At 46.5% G+C, this 22352-nt stretch overlaps 1 protein-coding gene across 12 annotated transcripts in view; it reads left to right on the forward strand.

Annotated features, from left to right (window-relative positions):
• The first annotated feature begins 9840 nt into the window (after positions 1-9840).
• Positions 9841-22352, forward strand: part of MTCL1 (microtubule crosslinking factor 1) — a 103206-nt gene continuing 90694 nt past the window's right edge. For all 12 annotated transcript variants that reach the window (XM_032442638.2, XM_032442634.2, XM_032442635.2 and 9 more), the window contains exons 1-2: positions 9841-10791; positions 20735-20959. In XM_032442638.2, the coding sequence (XP_032298529.2) occupies positions 9973-10791; positions 20735-20959 (1044 nt within the window). In that variant the 5' untranslated portion in view covers positions 9841-9972. The remainder of the gene's footprint in view (positions 10792-20734; positions 20960-22352) is intronic.

The raw sequence follows: 22352 nt of genomic DNA on the forward strand, positions 1-22352 counted from the left end.
AATAGTAATAATATCAAACTGCATAACAAAAAATGTTTGCAATCAACTGAATGCAATGGATGGCACAGTGATGTCCACGGCTTTGTCCATGTTCTTCTGTTTTAATGATCTTTACCACAGCTTGAGGCCCTTTGTCTCGTCCCCTTCTCCTGACATCAGCTGGAAAAGACAGAGATTAAAACAAGGGTAATTTCCCCATGGTCGTTGCTTGGCACCGTTTCTGCTTTGTTCAGCAGTGAGCTGAAGTTTAAAGGATGAAGCGCTGTCACTCAAACTGATTTCCCCCCACACCCTTCCTTACCGGGGTTAACCACTTGGCTGGTCACCAAGGGAACGGTGGCTCCCCTGCCCATCCCATTACTGTCCTATAACCTCACATGGGGCGCGTCACCATAATCTCATTAGTAGGTTGGATTTGCCATTGAAGCTTGAATTCCCATAACAGGAGGGGAGTGGGCTAATGCAATTAAGCAAATTAGAGTTTGGATCCATTGCACGATATTTATCCAATGTCATCAGAAAAAACTAGCTGGTTTTCTTTCTCTGACAGAAATATTAGCTACAACAAAATACCCCAGTCACCCTTATGTCAGATTCATCCTGTAGAGTGCTCTGCCATAAGGGTGTCTCTGCAAGTGGAAAGGAAATTACTCCCTTGACTGAAATCCTGAATCATCTCCCCCTCTTTTTGACAAGTCTTCCATCATGGTGGTTCTGATTGTTGATTTTAGCTGTGTAACATCAGTGGTGTTTAAGGCAAAGTAGGTAAAAGAATTGCTTCAGAGACTTTACACAGTAATGAGTGACTGTGATTTTGTATCTGGGTGGTGTTTTGGTTTCTCCATGCTTATGGTAGGTCACAGTGGGCACTAGATTGGATCACAACTCCCACTGATTTTATGACTGTTTTGATACAAAGTGCTTTTTAAGTGCTACAAATTACTGTTCTAAAGTATGCCGACTTTTCTGGAGATAACTCAGGCATGCGCAGTAATTCTCTGGAAATGTAGATTATTAAATGCCTAAGATGGAGTTTTCTGCCTTTTGTCAAGGGGTTTTGAGGCTAACTTGGTTCTCTCCCTCTCCCTGCCAAGCAAACAAAGCAGCAAAGTGAACCGCAGCAAGAATCAGGAACCATAAATCTTTAACCAGCATCCTGGTGTGTGGGTTCCAAAGGCATCACATCTTTTTGGCAGCCTGGGAAGTGCTGGAGACAGTGGTACCTTCCTACAGATGCTGCTGCCTTTCTGTCCAAACATCTCTTCATGGGAAGGCAGACAACTGAATGGAGGACCTGGGAACCTCTACGTGTAGTATCCGTTGCTGAGTGCACAGGAGGTGGCTGCTTGTTCTCAGTAAGAGGGGCAGAAACACCGAGTGTCCTCTCAAATAAATCCCAGTCTGCCACTGGACACTGTGGGCAGAAGGGCTGAGAACATGGTTTATTGCTAAATAAGGTCATTGGTTATAAGCTCTGTTTCATAAAAAACATGGTCCTCATCGTAAGCTGCTTACAAAATAGACATGTATTATGTAGGCAGTGTACTTAGTTCCCAAGGATAATGTAATCTTAGCAGTTTTGCCTGAAAACTAGTAACTTCAAGGCTGAGTCAGTACTGAGAATATCTGTCACAAACTTAGTAGTGCAGATAATGTGGTGTTTACTTGAAATTGTCGTGACGGTATTTCAGTGACCGCGAACTCCCAGCGCAATAGAGCTGAAGTGGTATAGGAGTGAAATGTGAGTGTGCTGGTGCAGAAGAGACATGACCAAGGCTTGCAGAGTGAGCTCGCTGCTGTGGTGACAATAGCCATACAGTTTGGATTAAAGTGTTTTAGTATTTGTGATATCAGATTAGATAAAGACACACCAAAAATAAAAGGGTGAGATTAATGTTCTAAAATATCTTTTTCCCTCCCAATACCATTACAAGATGGAAATCAGGAACAAATTATTTCCCATGTAAGTTCTTACATAACATCAGTATAAAGTACTCACGTTTTGACTGTTTTGGTTTTTTTTTTTTCCTTTTATCATGTTCGGATTTAAATGCAGCCTTAATCCTGTATATCCTGCTATGAAGAGCTTAGATCTGTAATGTGTTGTACAGTCTTTAAAAGGCGCTATCCAGTGAAAAGTGTGTGGTAGCCTTGAGTTAACAATACAGGTTTCAATTCTTGATTTTGTACTTAATAGTTTTGCTTGGAGAATCTTCTTCATTTCGGACAAAGCAGAAACACTGAACACTGATTAAGAAAAAAAGGAAGGAATTTGGATGCTCTGTCCCTCAAGGTGTTCATGATCAGATTCAATGGGGCCCTGGGCAGCCTGGTCCAGTACCAGATCTGGAGGTTGGTGGCAGGGGGGTTGAAACTTGATGATCATTAGGGTCCCTTTCAACCCAAGCCATTCTATGATTCTATGATCCCATAATAGCAAGTTAAATCCTATGAATTTGTCCTGTATTCAGAATATTTATCATGCAGTGGGTAAGTGTGACTTGCTCTGGAGGAGGTGGGGTAGGAAAGCACGGCCCAGCCCATGCCGAGGTGCTCTGGATACCAAGGCACACACCTTGTTTCACCCAACATGGGGCAACAAGTGCACCAAGCAGTAGTTACCATTTCCCCCTTCCTCCCTAGTTCTCTTTCAATTGGTCTATTGCAAGAGAGCAGTGATCTGGCCTAAAGGGCAAAGATGATTTTCATACTCTGGATGAGCAGGAGATGAAGAAAAGCACAGGTATGCTTAAGGGAAAGAGTAGTAGAAGAGAAAAGTAACGCTAGAAGTGAGCCTGCCTTTCTGTGCTCTGGGTGTGGGTTTCTGCCATGCAGTCACGTAAGCACAGTGGGTGTTTGCTTAGACTGCAGGATCCATTCCTATCTTTATAATCTTTTCTGGAGCTCATTAAAACAGTGCCTAGCTTGAGATGATGAATGCTTTTCTTGAATGGAGAAAGTATGGGGTACAGAATATATAATTAAAGCAACTAAAGAGAGCTGTAAAGTTACAAATGATGATAAGCTTAAAAATAATTAGTGACAAGTGCCAATTTAATAGATGCTAAAGATCTTCCTGCTTCAAAGGAGACGTGTTATAAAAAAATGATGCTCATCTCTGGAGCGTGCCACTGCATATTCCCAGAGCAAAAGTCCAAAAGAAGTGAGAACACGACCTGTTGTATGGCAGAAGCACTGCAAGATCCAAATACATCGCTGCTGATGGACAGCAAGCAGGATGAGTCAGGTGTGCATTGTTTCCACTTGGAGATGGCTGTCATACTGGTGTGCCATGTATTATTGTTCATTGCCTGCTGCTGAAGGAAGGTGCCCCAGTTTTTAATATGAGCACTTGGTCTGAATAGTCGCACACGGCTTTTATTGAGGAGAAGTAACATTGATCCCTGTAGAAAAGGCAGAAGTGACTAACACCAAAACAGAATAGGGGAAATAAAGAGATAAATATAATAGACCTTTACAGTTCCACTACAGGGAAGGCTCTTGTTATGATACAAATGATACATTTGTGTGTCTGTGACAGTGAATTAAAAATGAGAGGAATAAGCTTGCTGTTGAAATATAACTGCACTGCAGTGCTGCTCATTAGCTCCCACATTAGGCTGGCAGTCCTCCAAACAACGTTGCTTGCCCCAAAAGGAGTGAGTGGCTTCTTCACCAGTTAACACAGGAAGCAGAGGGGCCTCATGTGGTGTGGATTTGGCAGTGTGGGCACTGGCCTGAAGCAGGCAGCAGGTATCACATGTGGCCACGTGTCTCACAGAATCACAGGGGTTGGAAGGGACCACAGGAGATCATCGAGTCCAACCCTGGAGCTAAGGCAGGTTCCCTACAGTCGGTCACACAGGCAGGTGTCCAGATGGGTCTTGAATATCTGCATTAAGGGAGATTCCACAACCTCTCTGGGCAGCCTGTTCCAGCGCTCTTTCACCATTACAGTAAAGTTCTTCCATGTTTGTATGGAGCTTTTTATGTTCAAGTCTTAGGCCATTACTTCCTCCTCCCTCCCCTCTTCCTGGCTCCTTTTTGTCTACTGGGAAAAGTGCAGGTAGAGAGATAATGCAAGTCGTTGGCAAGCTGCACTGATGTTACTAGTGGAATGAGGAAAGGTTGAGCCAGTTCTCTGCAGACTGTTCTCAGTTAATGTGCTTATTAATCCCAATGGATGGCTTTTTAGATGCTTCTGATCAGCTGCTTCCTTTCTTTTAGCCCACAGAATAGTTCCTTTTCAGGGCGAACTAAAGTTATCTTCTTATCTTCAGGAATCTTTCTTGGCCATCCCGATAAAATGGAAATGCTAATGAAGTTCCAGTGATAAAGGACTGCCCCTCTGGGGCCTAAGAACACCTTGGGCTTCTATGCGGCCTTTCCATGAATTTCTTTGAAGAACACTGGGGTTTCTTTTTGCTAGTATCAGTACCCCTCCATTCCATATTTACTCATGTATCATTTTCTAAGCTTTGTTCTGTATTTGTTAGCTTAGTCTTCCTGAGAACTGTTCTACATCTTGTCATTACTTGTTCTACTCAGTCACGTATTTCTCTTTTACTTTCCTTAATTCAGCTATCTCTGAATCTTTACAAATCTCTCCTTACCCTATTTAGTTAACACATGAATGAAGGATGCTCTAGGGCTGAGAGCAAGGAAATCAGTTTGTGTTGCTGTTTCCAGATGTCACTGACCTGGAAGAAGGAGTTAGGGCGTGTGTTTTGAGGTGAAATGGACAGAACTTTGCCATAAGCAATTTGTGAATTGAGAATTATTCATAACCATTGTGTTAGGAGTAAACAAAACAAATCAATAAATTTGGGAAAACCATAAATAGACCGAGGGCAGGTAGCAAACATATACAGACACAAAATATGCTGAGTACATAATTATCCACTCCGCTTTGGTCTCTGATCTTTCATGGGTCTAAATTTAATTTACCACAAAATTGTCTATTACCTAATTTTATTAAGATCTTCCTAGAGCATGTCGCAGTGGTGAGCCCCCAGAATAACATTTTGCTATCAGCCAATTTGGTGAATGGGGACATTCACTTCCCCTTCTAAATTGTTAATAAATAGGTTGCAGATGCCAATTATATTGTGATAGCCCTTGACAAATTCAGCAATTAATCGCTTTCCATTTTGCCTGTTATTCCCACATACTTCTCACCTTGTGGTGAGTTTTCAGCTCGTCGCAAGATGAATTTGCCCAGAGAAACTGTGGTGCCGCATCCCTGGAGGCGCTCAAGGCCAGGTTGGATGGGGCCCTGGGCAGGTGAGATGCTGGGGGGCAGCCCTGCCCATGGCAGACTGGGACTGGGTAGGCTTTGAGGTGGACTAATTATACACAGGTAAAAGTATTCAAGTGCATTTAACATAAGATATTAAGATGTTAGCTAGCCCCATGCTATGGCATTGCTGCTTTGGACACAGAATATTACAGCTTTACTTCCGTTACCAGGCAAGACATTGGATGAAAAGGTATTTCTTCCTTCAGAAGCCATGAAGAGAGTCCAAATGCTCTCATATGATGACAACCAGGAAACTCCTCCTTCTCACCTGTTATTCCTGTAATTTTTTTATTAATTAAATTAATTAAAAAAAATATTCCAGCGTAATTCAGAGCTGAACTCTACAAACTGAGATGTGGTAATTCAATTCATTACGAGATTATACCACGTTTTTTGCAAAACAAGGAAAGCAAAGCTTATCTTTGACATCTGAATAGGAGGTGCTAGCAGTATTTAAATGCACAATTTAAAGTAAATAGCCGACTTGCTAAAAGAGCTTGGAATTCTGAGTATACCACTAATTGCCCATCTATGGAGATGTTGAAGGCCAGGTTGAATGGGGCCCTGTGCAGTCTGATCTAGTGCCTGATTTAGGGGTTGGCAGACCTTGCCATGGCAGGGGGCTGGAACAAGCTGATCATTAAGATCGCTTTCAACCCAAGCCATTCTACGATTCTAATTCTACTTGTGGTGATTTCTCTATGCCTTTGTACTTCGACTGTGCCTCCGTCTTGCCCTGCAGTCAGTGATCTACTTTCCAAGCATCCCTCTGGCATGTGGAAATCAGCCTCACTTGCTTGTACTTCTCTCTGCATCAAGATAATGCATTCCTGCTCATTGCCTTGTGTTCCTTTCAGGCCTTTGGGTTTTGATCCCTAGTCAATGACAGGAGGATGAGAGTGTGCATGTTCTTTCAAATTCAATGACTGCACAACTCACTGTAGAGACCGCTCAGACGGGTTAAGCTGTAGGAGCTAACTTTGTGCTTGCCTCGAAGGTGCTGTGCAGTCAAGGGCTCAGCTGTCCCACAGTGAAGTGCCCCAAACTTGGATGAATGAGTTGGATAGAAACAGTGTGTAGAAGCACTGCCAGGGAAGCAAACCTTATTAACCAAAGTCGGCTCTTGCTTTGAAGGAACTAACACTACAGGCAGAGGTCCTAAAGTTTTAGGATCAATTGAAGGGAGATGAATTGACATTAGTGCAAAGAGACAAAACAAAGAATGCAGCATTATCTGTCCAAAATGGACCAACAAGGCTGGAAGCTGGGCTGGGCATTGGGTTGTAGGGGAATCAGTTTTGGATGGAGGTGCTTAAATTCTGCCTAAGCCCTGAAGTCCCTTATAGGAGCTCTTCATGCAACTCTTTCCATTCCCCATTGAATTCTGGCAATCAGTAATATTTTAACAGTAAAGAGCTAAGGCCTTTATTAGCAGGATGTTGTGCAAGTAGGGAACAAGCAGCCACAAGCGCAGTGTGCCTCTGGGGACCAGGAATAAAGCTTGAAAAAAGCTCTTTAGGGCTTTGAATCCTCCAAGGAGAGATAGCAGTAGAGGGAAGAGACTGAAAAAAATAATAATCATCATCATGGTGAACTTTAAATGTCACACATCGGAGCTATGCATGGGTTTGTTGTGAATGTGTTACTGTAGCACCTGCTGGCCCTGGTGAGGATTCCTCTGGGATGCATAATCACAGAGCGCACTGTGGCCAAGAAGAAATTACAGCTCGTGATCTGCAATATATGAAGAGGGGATAATGACAGACTTGGCCAGGCGAATGCTGCTTTATCCATATGAACAGGCTGCACGGACACGTTTGTGTCTTTGTTTTCTGTTTGTGTTGGTTCTATAAACATCAGCACTCCCTCGCAGCTCCGAGTCCGGCCATTGAAGTTGGCTGTTCCGAGTGTGTCATTGAGGTGCCCTGAAATAGGGATTTGAAATAGGAGAAAATAACAGCTTAGGCTCAGGCTACTGTAAGCTGGGCAGGCTGAGGGACACATTTACATTTAGATTGAGCCTCTTCACATCTTCTCCGAGTAATTGTAAACTCTCTTCTGCCTCAGCCCGGGAAAGGAATCTCCGGAGCTCCGAGCTGCCAAACTGCGCCTTGCACTTTGTAAAACATGTGATACCTAATCTAGGCAGTCAGGCTTAGCATCTACTTTTCATAATTATTTGTGCAAATACGACTCGGTTATCAAATGTCTGCATTAATCGGACAAAGGGTATCAGCGCTGCCAAAATAAATTTGTTGTCAAAGTGTTATGTCTGATTATATGTGTTATTCAAGCAACACCCCGGCGTGCTATTATGCTGAGAGCCACACAAGCATGTATGAAACCGTTCCCCCACCAGGGAGTGTATGACTGATTTACGATAAGAGACAACAATTGGACATTACGAGCAAATAAAAAGAATAGGAGAGAAGAATGAGAGTAAATAGGGCAGTTGGTGCCTGCGTGTTCCTGTGAGGACCATTAGAGAGTCTGAAGTAAAGGAAAGAAATGATTTGATATAAATAAATGTGAAATGCGATAGCAGCAATCCTTACTGGGCGTTTGCCCAACCCAGTGGAGATTTCTGTGGCATGTATTTAGCTTTCAAGACGGACTCCTATTCTTGCTCAGACATTTATGGGGATATCTGCTCTCCTGTCCCTATGGAATCATACAATCATCAGGTCCAACCATCACATCATGCCCACTGACCATGTCCCTCAGTGCCACATCCACATGGTTCTTGAACATCTCCAGTGAGCCCACCACCCCCCCTGGGCAGCCTGTGCCACTGCCTCACCACTATTTTGGAGAGGAAATTTTTCCTAATATCCAACATAATAACAACAACAGCAACAATTGCATTGAGGTATATGCAGATTTGCAGGGTAAGCAAAGCAAACAGGACTCCATCCAGCACTCAGGTGTCCCATGTTATTTCCCCCAGCTGATTCCCAGCCTTTCACACAGGCATTTCTTTCCCCACCTCCCTAATTCCTTCCCCTCCAGTGCAAATAATTCAGGCACTGTCTCTCAGCCATTGTATGTGGAAAAGTGGCTTATCTCGAGCCGTGCTTTTCCCTTTCATTTTCCTTTTGAACCGAAGTGTTACAGTCATGGAGCAACCGAGTCAAAACATAGTACCAGTAAATTATTACTGCGCAGTTCCTCTTTCATCACATGGCTTCAACACATTGCAGAGCTAAATGGGGAGGCTGGGATTGATGGTCTGCTCTCCCAAGGGAAAGAGGCAGCACATGAGAGCCAGACTTCCTGATAGCTATTTTCTAGGGCAACATCCATAACATTTAAGATTTCCATAATTAATATTTCCGCAATAATACGTGTTAGGATGAAATACAACTGTCATCTCTCACTTTAAGTTTCTAGAGTTACAGAATCGTTAAGGCTGGAAAACAACATTAAGATTACCTGTTAGCCCATCACCTTGCCCACTAACTGTGTCCATTAGTACAACATCTACATGTTTCTTTAACACCTCCAAGGATGATGATGCCACCACCACCTCCCTGGGCAGCCTGTGCCGCTGCCTCACCACTCTTTTTGAGAATAAACTTTTCCTCATATCCCCCCTGAAACTCTCCTGGAGCAACTTGATGCCATTGTCACTCGTCCTATTGCTGTTACCTGGGAGAAGCGGCTGACCATCATTATGCCACGACCTCCTTTCAGGTCATTGCAGAGAGTGAAAGAGTGAAGAGAGCCTCCTCTTATCCGGACTAAACACTCTCAGTTCCCCCATCCGCACCCTGTAAGACCTGTGCTCCAGGCCCTCAAAGCTTCATTGCCCTTCTCTGGATGCATTCCATAGCCTCAATGCCTTTCTTGTAGTGAAGGGCACAAAACTGAACACAGAACTCGAGGTGCGGCCTCACCAGAGGTACAAAGGGAGTTCGCTGATTTTTCTCCTCCCTAGAGCACATTTTTAAGGGACTTTGCCCACGGAAACGCTGCCGGTCCCCCGCTGCCTGCAGACCAGCGGTACCTGTTGCATCAGTAACACGCGGAAGCAACAGCAGCGGTGCCGCTCTCCAGTGGGAGAAACCTGGAATTATCTCAAGAAATCTCAAGTGCTGCTGGCGGCGGAGCACAGATCAGCCCCCACCCTCGGTGCCCCCCGGTGCCAGGACCCCGTTTGCTATCGACGCGAGGCGCCATCCGGGAACACCGCCCCGGGCGGAGCGCTGCGCCCCGCGGGAGGGCAGCGGGCGGGGGGCGGAGCGGGCGGGCACTGCGCGCTGCCGGGGAGCGGCTCTGCCCGAGCGGCCGCGGCTCCGTGCGGCTATTTCTGGAGCCGGGCGGGGGCGGCGGAGCCGGGGCTGCGGGCTGCGCTTGGAGGAAGGGGGTTCGGGCGGCATCGGGCTGAGCTGGGAGGAGGGAGAGGAGGAGACGGGTACTGCTGAGGGATTTGGGTTCGTTTCATAGAAACAAATCAGTGCTCGGGAGAGAGAGGCGAGGAGGAGGAGAAAGGAGGAGGAGAAGGAGGAGGAGGTGGTAATGGGGGGGGGAGGGCGGGAAGAGGGGGATCGAGCGAGGAAAGTGTGAGGGCTGTGGCAGGGAGCAGCAGAAGTGATGAGAAAGCGAGCGGGGAGGCTGCAGGAGGCTGCCCGAGCCGCCGCCGCGCTGCGCAGCCCCCGCCGCCGGCAGCCCCCATGGAGGCGCTGAACGGGGCCGGCGAGGCGCTGCGCCCGCCGCCCTCCCACCTCCACCCGCACGCCGACAAGAAGCGGCCGCACCGCGCCCCGTCGCCCGCCAGACCCTTCCTCAAGGACCTGCACGCCCGCTCCGCCGCCAAGCCGCCGCCCGCGCCCCCCAAGTCCCCCGCGCTGCCCGGCCGCCCCCCGCCGCAGCCGCCCTCGCCGCAGCCCGGCGCCCACCCGCCGCCCTCGGGGCTGCTCTCCGCTCCGGGCCGCCTCTCCCGCCGCCCCTCCGCCCCGGGGGCCAAGGCCGCTCCCGTCGCCGCCGCCGCCGCCGGCAGAGCGGGCGTCAAGGCCGCCGCCTGCGTTAAGCGGGCGCCCCGCGGTCCGGAGCCGGCTCCCTGCGGCCGCGGCGGGGGACGGCAGCCCGGCGGCGGCGAGGCGGCCCCGTCGCCCGGCAAGGGCAGGAAGGCGAAGCGGGGCGGCGCGGCGGGTGGAGGAGGCCATGCGGCGGCGGCGGCGCTGGTCCGCGTCGGGCACACGGACAGCAGCTCTGACCTCTCCGACTGCCCCTCCGAGCCGCTGTCCGACGAGCAGCGCCCGGCCCCGGCCGCCAGCAGCGACGCCGAGTCCGGCACCGGCTCCAGCGACCGCGAGCCGCCCCGCTCCGTCCACGTCTCCGGGCGCGGAGCATCGCTGCCGCTCCCCGGTGCTCGCGGGGAGCCCACGGCCCCGGGCGCGGGGAGAGCGCCGAGCCGCGGGGAGCAGCGGGCGGCCCCGGAGGAGCTGCAGCGGGAGGTGGAGGAGCTGCGCTCGGAGAACGAGTACCTCAAGGTGAGCGCTGCGGGGAGCGGCCCCGGGGGCTGAGGGCCGTGGCCCGGTGCAAAGGGCGGAGGGGGATGGGGGCGGTTTTGGGGCGCTCTGTAGGGGTGGTGGGGAAGGCCGGTGCAACACGTACTGCGCCAGCGCTGTGCCGGTTGTTGCGGCGGCTTTGAGCTACCCGGACTCTGTCAAAAGCTCTAAGCGCTCCAGCGGTCAGCGAAGCCTGGCTTTCCAGGAACTGTTTTCCTCAATATCGCCCTTTAAAAAACGCCTTAGAAAGACGTTTGCTCCTTTGATGGGGAGAGGACGACAGCTCTCTGCGCGACTTAGTGCTGAAAGGATAACGCCGGCAGAGCCGAGAGCCGCGGGTACGGCCGGGACGCGGTCGTACCCCGAGCGTGTTGCACCGAGGGAGCCTTTGGCTTAGAACATGATCTTTTGGCACAGCGAGAGGCCGCGTCCATAAAGATCTATAAATAAATAAACTCGCATCATCTCGTAACCGCAGCTACCCTACGGTGTGAGCCTGCTGCTGCTGCTGCTGAGCACGGCGTTGGCTCCACGAGTTCTGCTCAGATGAGGGATGGAAAAGAAGGAGGGCGGCGGTGTGCGCTGCTCTGACTGAGGGCTCTGGGCCAAGGGACGGTGCTTGGCACAGCAGGAGGTGAACGGTGTGAGTGATGCTGCGGGGTTGTTCCCCGGGTCTAGTGATGCTTAGTGAGATGGGAAAAGGAGCGAGCAATGATGCAGCAAAATTTTCAGATGGCACGAAGTTGTTTTTTTGACCTGAAGTTCTGTCCGGTATTTGTCGGAGTTGATGTAAACAGAGGTTTGGCCTCCGGGAACGATAGAAAAATGAAGGCTGAAGTCAGGGAATAAATCTCAGTACTGAAAATATGAAGCGTTTGGAGAGAAGTAGGGTGTAGGCTTCAAGTGTGTTTCATTAGCTCAGGAGTGTCCTGAGAGCTGGAGCAATGCAAATCTCTGCTCGGTGTGGAAGCGTGGGCAGAATGGGTTTGGTTTCCTTGAGAACTGAATAAACAAAAGCATGATAGGCATTATAATGTTGTATAGATCCACAGCTGCTGTGTGGGTCTGTAGGTGTGCCTGAAATACTGCGGGCACTGTTGGTCACCCGGGAAAGAATAACACAGAACTAAACTGATAAAGTAATTGGGACGTAGCGGAGCTTTCATAACACTCGTTGGATGGAAAACACTGGGCTGTATCATAGAAGTGTGATATCAGTCTGTAAAACGATGAGTAGCACAGAGAGCCTTCGTCAGAGGCTCTGTTTTACTCACAGCCCAGAAACAGGAGGAGAGGGGATGAGATCTGGGCTGATAACAGGAACGGCTGTTAGGAGTAGGTAGACTGGTGCTGCTGCCAGAAGGGAGCCCAGAGCACAGGGGCAGCCAAGAAAGCTGTGGGAGATCCCTTTGCCTTGTAAGATCTCCCTAAGTACCACACTAAGGCTTGAACCCCTGTGTAGAATGTGTCAGTCCTCCTGTTTCTTGCTGAAGATAATTTGTAACAGTTCAGAGTTGAAAATAAAAGGGATAGTCCGTTGGCTGGGGGTTTGGCGGTGGTGTAACTTAGACAAAGAGCTTAATTTCATATTGTTTCAAGCTGTCACTCTGTGGCTTCAGGTCTTTCCCCTTGTTGCCTTTATCATCTATAGTGGTGTGACCCAACCCTGCCCTACCTCAGGCCACAAGTATTGTAGAGCCTGGTAGAATGACACAGGCTGCTTTCTTAGGGATCCTTGTCCTAGCTGATGTCCGGTGGATGTTTGCTGGTTGGATATTAGGAGAAATGTCTTTTCAGAAGGAGTGGTGCTGCAGTGGCACAGGCTGCCCAGGGAGGTGGTGCAGTCACCGTCCCTGGAGGTGTTCAGGAGCCGTGTGGATGTGGCACTAAGGGGTATGGTCAGTGGGCATGGTGTGATGGGCTGATGGTTAGATTAGGTGATCTTAATGGGCTTTTCCAACCTTTATGATTCTGTGAAATGACTGTGTGGTCCTTCTCTTCTTCTTGGCTACCTGGGTGCATGAACTCTTGGAAGCATTGCTCCTTTCTTGGGTTGTTTGGAATTGACCAAACGGCTCAGAAGTTTAGAGGAGAATTCCCAAACTTTCCTTTCTCTTGCTAAGGAAGTCAATGGAAGCACTTCTTTAGTCCTCTGCAAATTAAAACCGCAGCACTGCACAAGCTGTTGATTTGTGGGTTTGTTCCTTGTGCCTCTTACAAGGCAGCTCTCTCGCCTGGTAAGAAAGAGTGGGCTTTGTTTCTCGTCTAACTGGAGGGGGGGTGATGGAATAATGGGGAAGCTGTCAGCCCGGAGGAGACAAATGATTAGATAAATCCCTGAAGAACATGTTAATTTCCTGAGCGTGTCCATATGCCGAATTTCGTACTTTTCACTCCTCCTTTTCCCTTCCCACATCTGGAATGCAGCAGTAAGTGAACATGATCTTAAAGCCTATTTCAGGGGAATTTATGTTTCACTTAGGAAGGACTCTCATGTATCTTTCTCATATCTGCAACAGGTTACAGAATGTAGTGTGTGTATATCAGTGTGAATAGACACATGTACAAAGGTTTACTTCATGCTGAAAGTTGGCACCTTGCATGTTTCCAGGCACTGTGCTTTTACTTGGAGAATAGGATCTGGCTCTAGAGGTAGAATTGCAGAATATCCTGAATTGGAAGGGACCCATAAGGATCATGGAGTCCAACTCCTGACTCCACACAGCACCACCCAAAATTCAAACCCTATGTCCGAGACTAGTATCCAAACACTTCTTCAACTCAGGCAGCTCAGGGCCCTGACCATTACCCAGGGCAGCCTGTTCCATGCCCACCACCCACTGGTAAAAAAAATCCTTTTCCTAACTGCCACCCTGACCGGTGGCTTCATGCCAGCTGCCTGCAACGTGAGACACTTGCACGGATTGGCTCGGGATTGCATTGTGAAGACTGTCTTTTACTCTGTTAACTTCATCACAGATTTCAGTTTCTTGGACTTCTTGTATAACCTCACTGCAGCTACCTGTGTGGGAAAGCTGTAGTGCTACAGTGGTGTGTAAAAGGTGTCACTTATTTGCTGAGGCAAGAGTTAACCATGGTGGCTGCCTCTGTGGAGCCTGAAGGTTGTTGGGAGGTGCTAGGAAAGGTGCGGGCTCAGTGACCACCAGGCAGCGCTATCCAAAGGAGCAGACAGTGGCCTCACAAGGGACTTGCTTGTCCTTCAGCGCTGAGGTCTCAAGCATTTGGAGAGCCATCCTGCTCTATGCAAATCCCGGGGGACACAGAGAGGGTTTCTGCACGTTGTCAGTCTCTGTGAAAGATCAGGGATCCTGAAGAAGAAGGACCAAGTTCTGACAGCTAAGAATGTTCTTGCTTCATCTTGGCAAAAGTTTCTTTCAGCCTGTTCTGATTAAATAAGCTTGCTAGCAGAAACAGCGATGATTTTTTAGTCATGAAATATATGTATTTGACATGTGCCTCTTCTCTGTTTACACCCTTCATAGCCTGTATCTGAAAAAGCTTCACTATGATGCACATTGCTTCTTACCGTCCTGAAAATGCCCCGTGTCACTTGGCATTGCTGTTTGTGAGCGTGAATGCTGCTGTGTGCACCTGCACAAAAATATACTCTAAACTCTTTGGGATTTCTTAGATATCATCTGGTTTATCTTGGTTAGTCTTTATTCTTTCTACGTTCACTTTTATCTGTGACACATGGTGGATATAAAATGATTAAGTGGCCACTTCTGGCACCTTACCATGCTTGAATACATCTCCAGGATGCTCATTTTTGTTTCAATGCACAATGTGTGTCATACGAGGCTATCCTACTTTTCCCAGCTCCCTTGAAACAGTAGATCCTCTCGAGGTGAACTTCACCTTCAGCTGTGGATCTCCAGGATCTGCGCAGAGCAAAATGATGCAAAGCACCAGGACCAAATGTTTCACCTAGTGAGCACTGCAGGGGCTCCCAAAATAGGGGCTGCCCCCATCTGTGTGACAGAGGCAACCAGCAGAGGAGGTGCTGGGATGGGAACAGCAGCAGTACCTGAACAGAGCAGGTTGGTGTGAGAGCCAATGTAACCAGAGGCTCCAGGGCTTCCTGAACTTGTTTTGCAAGAGGCAAAACTCAAGGCTGCTGCTTTCTTTGCAGCCAAAGCCTTTTACAGTGTGTTTATCCCTGCTGCAGTTGGTGAAGCGCTAAGGGGAATGTGTTTATTCCCTAGCAGTAACACCATCTCCTACATAAAGACTGTTCAAGATGTTTAAAACATGAAAACAAAAAATGATATAAAATCACAATGTGTGAATCTTGTGTTTCTCAAGGACTTTCTAGAACTCCTGGATGTGCCGGCACCATAGCAATTGCCCATTTATCTTCCACATCTCCTCGCTCTCATCTCATTTGACTTAGACTTGATTGAAATAACCTTTCCTTTAAGAAGAGGTACTGGCAATAAGCTGTAAGTGTGACTTACAGCTAAATTGAAAAATAGTTTTGGTGTTTTGTTTTTTTACATGGATAATTGAATTTCAACCTTCTCTTGCATTTACTTAAATACTGTACAGTGGATTGGTTTTGCACACTTCGGTCTCTCCTGTTTGCAGACATTACCGAGTTAATACGTGGCTTCTGGACACTGAGGCATTCCTGGTTTGCAGATGTTACCATCTGTTCACTGATTCATTCTAATTCAGCAGATCCTCTAAACTTTCAGTTTGCTAGTATACATATTTGCAATTGCATGCTAAAGCGCTCAGTACTTATATTTCTTTCATGCTATTTTTGGTGCGTGATTTCTCCCTGACAGTAGTTTCCAAGATTTTGTTTGTTTGGACTTAAGGTTGCATTCTAGTTTTAAATCTGTATTTGTGCTCTGAATTAAGAGCTTTTCTTCTTTTGGCCAGCAGCTTGGCTCAGTGCAAGTGGGCCAGTGAGCTGACCTGGGCTCAGCTGCTGTTGCAGTAGGAGGTTGCTGAGGCCCCTGTCCCACCTTTATATGTAGGTCGGGGGTCTACTTTGCACTGTGCTTCCTCAAGGAAAACTGTTGAGGTTTTGTTATTTCTACATCCACTGGTGTATCCATCACTTATGCTTTCAGGTTGTCCAGAGGGCTCAATGAAGCACAACCAAAGTACTGCCGGGTGTATGGCTCTCTGCTTGTTTTATTTCCATGTGTGTACTCCATGGGCTGTGCAAGAGCATGGTTGGTGGGCATGGCTGGAAAATGTGCTTTGAGCCCTCATTACGGATCTCAGCCAGTCTGGCCAGGTAGATGCAGGCAGTCAGTTGTGCAGTCAATTGTGCAAGTATTCCTGTTTCTTTGAGGGGGAATGACTCAGCTGTGAGCATGGGTTACTCAGTGTAATAGCTGACTCTAATATCTTTATTTTTTTAAGAATCCCAAACAAAGCAGATTCCTGTAATTTACCCTTAATTATACCTCATCATAAATTAAGTCAATATTAAAAATGTATGACATCAATAAAGATATTAATGGGGGCAATAGCTTTTCTTCTGACAGGCAAGTCTTCACTTTGCATGATACAGATAGGCAGCAACATTATCAGCGTGTATTTGAGCTACATAATGTAAGCTGCACCCATGCTTTTGCCTTTTAGCCAATGCACCTTGACACAGTAGACAGACATGGCAACAGTGCATCCTTATTTTCTTGCTTTACCACTGAAGTCCAGGGGAATCCCACAGATGGAGAACCTATGTACATGTTCTGTGCTGATGAGCCACCCAGTGACCTCAGGCGGGTGATCCCTTTTGGACCCCAAGTGACTGGCTTCTAGGAAGTCATTTATACCAAGTAAGCAGCAAGACTCAGGAGCCGGGAGCACAATCAACTTGGATTTCTACTGCAAATTTAGTTTGCTGCTAGTTGAAGTGTCTTTATTTCCCACATTTCCGTTCTCTCTTTCTTAAAACCAGCACAACATCTGGAAAGAAAAGCAGTTTAGCTTTTTCCTAAACAATGTGTTTTCTTGCGGGACTTTGCTTGCTGCTGTTCTTTCTGAAGTCTATAACTTTATTATCATATAATTAAAGGGGATCAAGAGGAGGCTCTCATTCCCTACGGGAGCATACAGAGAAGTGAAGTTTCTACCTGCATTTAACCTTGGAACTTCAATTACAGGTTTGGGATCTTGGAGCAGGTCCTCCCTGTTTAAGGCAGGGAGCAGGCTTCACCACTTGTTAGACACACAAAGACAGATGCTGGCTTCCTTATTTGTTTATTTTAATTAGCCTTACGTGCTTATTCTGGTCTCTCTTTTCAGTTTTACAAAATTAAAGTCCACGGTATGAAATTCAACGCCTCTTGAGAGAAAGATTTAGTACTCACTCACAATAATAACAGTAATAATAACAGTATATTTGAATGAAGTCAGAGATTGGGATTTTCAGGAGCTTCAGCCTCTGAAGCCTCTGGTTGGCCTCACCCTTGTGTCAGTGGAATCTCACCAAGAGGGACAGTGAAGTCCTCTGGAAGGGACAGGGAAAAGGCTTCTTGCTCTTGTTGGCTCTTGGAGGATTGTAGTACCAAGCCTGATGTCTCCAGCATAGAATCATTAAGGTTGGAAAAGACCAGTAAGGCCATCTAGTCCAACTGTAGACCCATCACCACCATGCCCACTAACCCATGGTCCTAGCACGCCAATCTGGGCCTGCAGCATTGCTCTACACCAAAGGTGTGGACAAATGAACTTTGCTTCCCGTCTTTTCTGTGCACAAGTTGCTTCAGAGCGGGACTGGGAGCTGTCCTGGTTTCGTAGGTACAGTTGTAACAGCAATGACTTGGAAGGTGCTGACACGAGGTTTCGATGCTTGAGTTTGGTGCTGCGGGTTTTGTTGTCATATATTGAGAGCAAGATCATGTCTGTCCTGTAGCTAGTAAAAGGCTACCCCAGGATCCACATTTATGTGCTGCCATACAACATCTGAAGGACATACAGTTGCTCTGTGTTTCAAAGAATGATTATTTCCAGTATTTCAAGAGGAGATATATTTGGACCTGCTCCCATACCTGTACTTTTAATATATAAACACAGGACTTTGTCTTGCTGCCACAGGAGGCCCAGTCTGTCCCTTGAGTTTTCCTCTCCCAGCTGGTAATGCCCTCAAGCACTGGCCCAGGGCAGTGTAGCAGGAGTGGCTGCTGGCTGCAGCCTGCACAGCCAGTTTTCTGCTCCCTACACAGACTCATTTTTTCCCTCCTTGTATTTGCATGTGTGTTGCTCTGTTTTAAAACTCCTCCAGAGGTTGCTGCATTGCTGAATATGAGGGTTAGGAGATATTCTGATTTATATATCAAAGTTTTGGGAGTGGAAAAAATAAACCAAAACAACCTTGCTACTTTTTGGAGAATTTCTTTGGTGGGAGGAAAAAAACTGAATTAAGGCACAGGGTGACCTGAGGGCAGGGAGAGCACAGAGAGGATTTGGGACTCCAGTTTCAATGGGGCGCTGATTGCAGGGGCTGGGTTGTTTGAAATGATGATGGTTTCCTTTTCCAAATGTGGTGTTAGTAAATACTTCAAATTCAAACACAGTGGATTACTTGTTGTTAGAAACTGACCAGATTTATTAATTCCAGGAATTGACACATAGACAAGAAATAAGGTAATAAAATTGTAGTTTGCAGGCCATTTGATGCACTAAAGCCATTGCTTTGTTCCTAATGTATATGTAGGACTATAAACTAGATCCCATAGATTTAGTGGTAACAGATATTCTCCTTCATTACAGAATTGTGTTGAAAAAAATTATCTCAGTTTATGACCAAATTATTTATCCAACGTTTGAGTTCTGAAGATGATTTTAAAAGTTAATTGAGCTTAAATCTGGTTGTACTTGATTCATTTCCTGAGTCTGCAGGCAGCCTTAAGCAATAACTCTGGTCCTATTCATGTCAGAGGGCTGTATTAGCTCTGACAGCTGCGGACTGCACTCTTGGTACCATCTCCTAAGCCACAACACCTGGCTAATATGCTGCTAACACAAAAATGTGCTTCTTTTCTCATGTTCAGCAGTTACTGCTGTTTTCTAACCAGTTTCTAAAGCCTTGGCATTTTCTTCTGTGTCTCCATCTTTATAGAGTACCACCTGGTATTGTAGGGTTTCAGAATATGTCATTGCTGCAGAGCTCACTTCTGTTGCTGCGCTGTTACTCTGCAGCCTGGATATGGCTCCAGAATGATGAAGCTCGTTTGGGAGTCCCCAGGAGCTCCTCCACCTGCACAAATACCCTTATTCCTGCAGCTGCCCCAGGCAGCTCACAGCCAGAGTCAGGTGTTCCTTAGCTTTAACTCTGCAGAAATCTGAGTATGCTGAGAATGTATAGGAATACGGTGGGATTGGGAGAAAACCTGTCTGTGCTTTCTGAGATTTTATGAAGAATTGCGTGGAGACCTTGGAGGTCTGTACTGGTGGGAGCAGAGCCTTTCTGCTGAGCTTGGAGTGGTCAGTTCAGAAACAGCAAGCCTTGGGCTCACCCAAAATGTGATTTGTGCTGGTTCAGCTGAATTGAGTTAAAAGATAATTGTGAAATATTCAAGTTTTTGTATGTGGCTGGGATTTTTGTGGGAGTAGCACTCCAATTTCAACATAACTATGCTAATAAGGCTACAGAAGCTGGATGTGTCTTCTTTTGCTCTGTTGGTGAAGGTCAAGTGGAGTGAGATGAGTGTGGGTAGAAGCATGACCATCCATCCAGAGTGGCCATGGAACGGAGGAATAGTTGATAGGGAGTGTAGTCGGACACTGTGCTGGAAGGACTGGATGGATATGGTGCAGCCTGGAGGGGCTTTGCTGATAATGCTTACTCCAGAACAGCCTCTCCTCTACCTGCTGTGAGTGAGCAATAGGCTCCAGGTGGCCCTGGTGTTTCAGGTGCCATTTAGAAGTCTGAAGTGAGGTGGCAGTGCTGCCAGCCCGGGTGCAGTTTTTGCTTGGTTCAAGTTATGATTTCTACAGAAAAAGTAGTCTTTATAATGCCAAATGCAATGTAAAGACAGTAATTTAAAAATTGGTACTTCATTTCATACATCCTTCTCATTTCTCCTTATTTTTTTCCCCAAACTTAGTTCACAGCTAGTAGGGGTTTCCTCCCACACCGTAGCTGAGTGACTCGTACCCCTGAGCTTGGAAGACCTTTGTAAGAGTTTTAGCCCAGGAGCTTCAGCCCTGCAGAGATTAAACAAATGAGAATGATAGAGCTTATCCTGTTCAGCCACAAATCTTTAAATCTGACTTGAGAGAGCATGAGCTTCTCATGGAACAGTGTGGAACTGGGGCAGCTCAAGATGCCCAGAAAGGGATGACCAGGCCATATTCCCATGGCCTCAGTTTTATTTTGTGATCCTGTTACACACACAACTGAAACCCATTCTCTCCTGCATCCCACCCATCTGTCACTGAACATGTCCACGGTGCTGGCTCAGGTGGGAAAGCATCATCATATGGAGTAGCTCTATGGTTGGCACAGAGTAAGGGACAATCTTGTTTTTAGGAATCACTGGTTGTTAAAAATACACATCAGAAAGAGAAGCTGAGGTACTTTGTTAGGTAAGTTTACTGTAGTCCAAAGTTGAGGAATCAGTTCAGGTAGTGGCAAAGTATTACGTGTTTGTTATTTTAATTGGAGATAGTAAAAGGAAGGTGTTGCCAGTTTCGGGAGACAGGTAAGCATCTGGTCTGGCTTTAATTATTAAAGCAATTGCAAGAAATGTAGCAAGTATTCATTAGTTCAGCCTTAATTATTCAATGTTGCGATGAAACTTCAGTTCCTATGAGTTCTGGAGCTGCTCACTGCAGTCCTTATCACCTTATTAGTGGTATCCTAGTGACCGTGTTTCCTATTTGCTCCCATGGGTGAGATCTAGAGTTATGATGGAGCACTGTTTTGCCTTTTTCCCAGGATGAGCTGGATGAACTGCGGGCCGAAATGGAAGAAATGCGTGACAGTTATTTGGAGGAAGATGTTTACCAGCTGCAGGAGCTCCGGCGAGAGCTGGACCGGGCAAACAAGAATTGCCGCATTCTGCAGTATCGTCTCAGGAAAGCAGAACAGAAAAGCCTGAAAGTTGCACAAACAGGCCATGTGGATGGAGAGCTCATTAGGAGCTTGGAACAAGATTTAAAGGTAGGTGAGAGATTTGTATTCACAGCGAAAGGGAGCAGAACGTGGTTTGGCTCCCTGTAAAGGAAGTGAGGGTGACACACGAAACAGGCAGAAGTTCTCAAAATGTCAGCACCAATTTCCTTCTTCAGCAGTGGAAAATAAACGTTCAGCTTCTCATTGTAAGAAGATGTGTTAGCAAGTAAAAAACATGTGCTTAGCCTCAAATGAAAGAAAGGCTGTCGAATTATATTGCTGCACTTGAAAGATTTAAAGGGTTTTGTTTCACTGGCTTTATTCAAAACCTTAGATTTCCAAAACTGTACAAACAAGCCCTGATATGCTTCTCCCAATTCATTCTGTTTCCTTCCTTTCACTTCTTGCTTAAGTCAATAACTGAAAAAAAAAAGTAGTCGCCATTTCATTTCTTCTTGCCTAGCAATCTACACCCATGCAGGAACAGACTGTTACAGCCTCTTAGAGGAACAGACAGAGAATAGAAATACTACTCCCATAAAAACAAATTCCTGTTTAAAAAAAAAAAAAAGTGTTCATACTGAAACAATTTTCATATTTTTTTCAGACATGTTTTCATCAAGGCTAAGCTTTGTGTAAGCACGATGCTTATCTAGCTTTTCTTGTTATCTTTCCAACTATCACCATCGTGTAGCTGTTTTGAAAACAGCTGACGGCTGGAAGCAGTGAGCATTTGGTATTTGAAAATGCAGAACATAAAACCTTCCGAAGCTGGATTTGTTGGTTCCTGGCAGTGGAAATCTGAGTGACATAATCAAGTAGTCAAAATGTCAGACTCGATTCTCACTTTCATGGCAGGAACCAATTGATAATCTGTCACTCCTATTATGATAAGGTTATTCAGCAAAAGTCTTGTCCATGGGTATCCAGTGTTTTGGCTTGCCTGGCCCACACTGAGTGAAAAGGAATTGCCTAAGGGCCACATCTATGAAGACTGCTCTAAAAGTAACGCTTCCTAATTATTTCCATGGAAGCTACAACTGATACGAGGAACACACTAACACTATTAGAGCAAATTCTCAGCTATTCAACACTGTTTTTCTGTTTATGGGACTGTTCAGCCGACGTATCAAAATCCATAAACTTATTTGTCATAACTTGAGTTGGCACTGCACTGTGCCCTCTCTGTGCCCTGGGTTCAGACCAGATGGGGTTAATAGTGCACCAGATGTTTGATATCTGCTGAGTGACAGTTGTGCACTTGGGGCCAGGCAGGGTCACAGGTTGGATGTGCCTGATTTTGTCCATAGGTCCAAATGAAAGAGATAATCATGGAATCATAGAATGGCTTGTGTTGGAAGGGACCCCAAGGATCAAGTTCCAACCCCAATAATGAGTTTTGTAATTTGTTTGCTTTGTTTTTGCTGAATTTTTGTAGTTC

Source organism: Coturnix japonica, chromosome 2, assembly GCF_054131305.1.
Source record: "Coturnix japonica strain WE chromosome 2, WE-NBRP24, whole genome shotgun sequence".
In the NCBI taxonomy this organism is placed as follows: domain Eukaryota; kingdom Metazoa; phylum Chordata; class Aves; order Galliformes; family Phasianidae; genus Coturnix; species Coturnix japonica.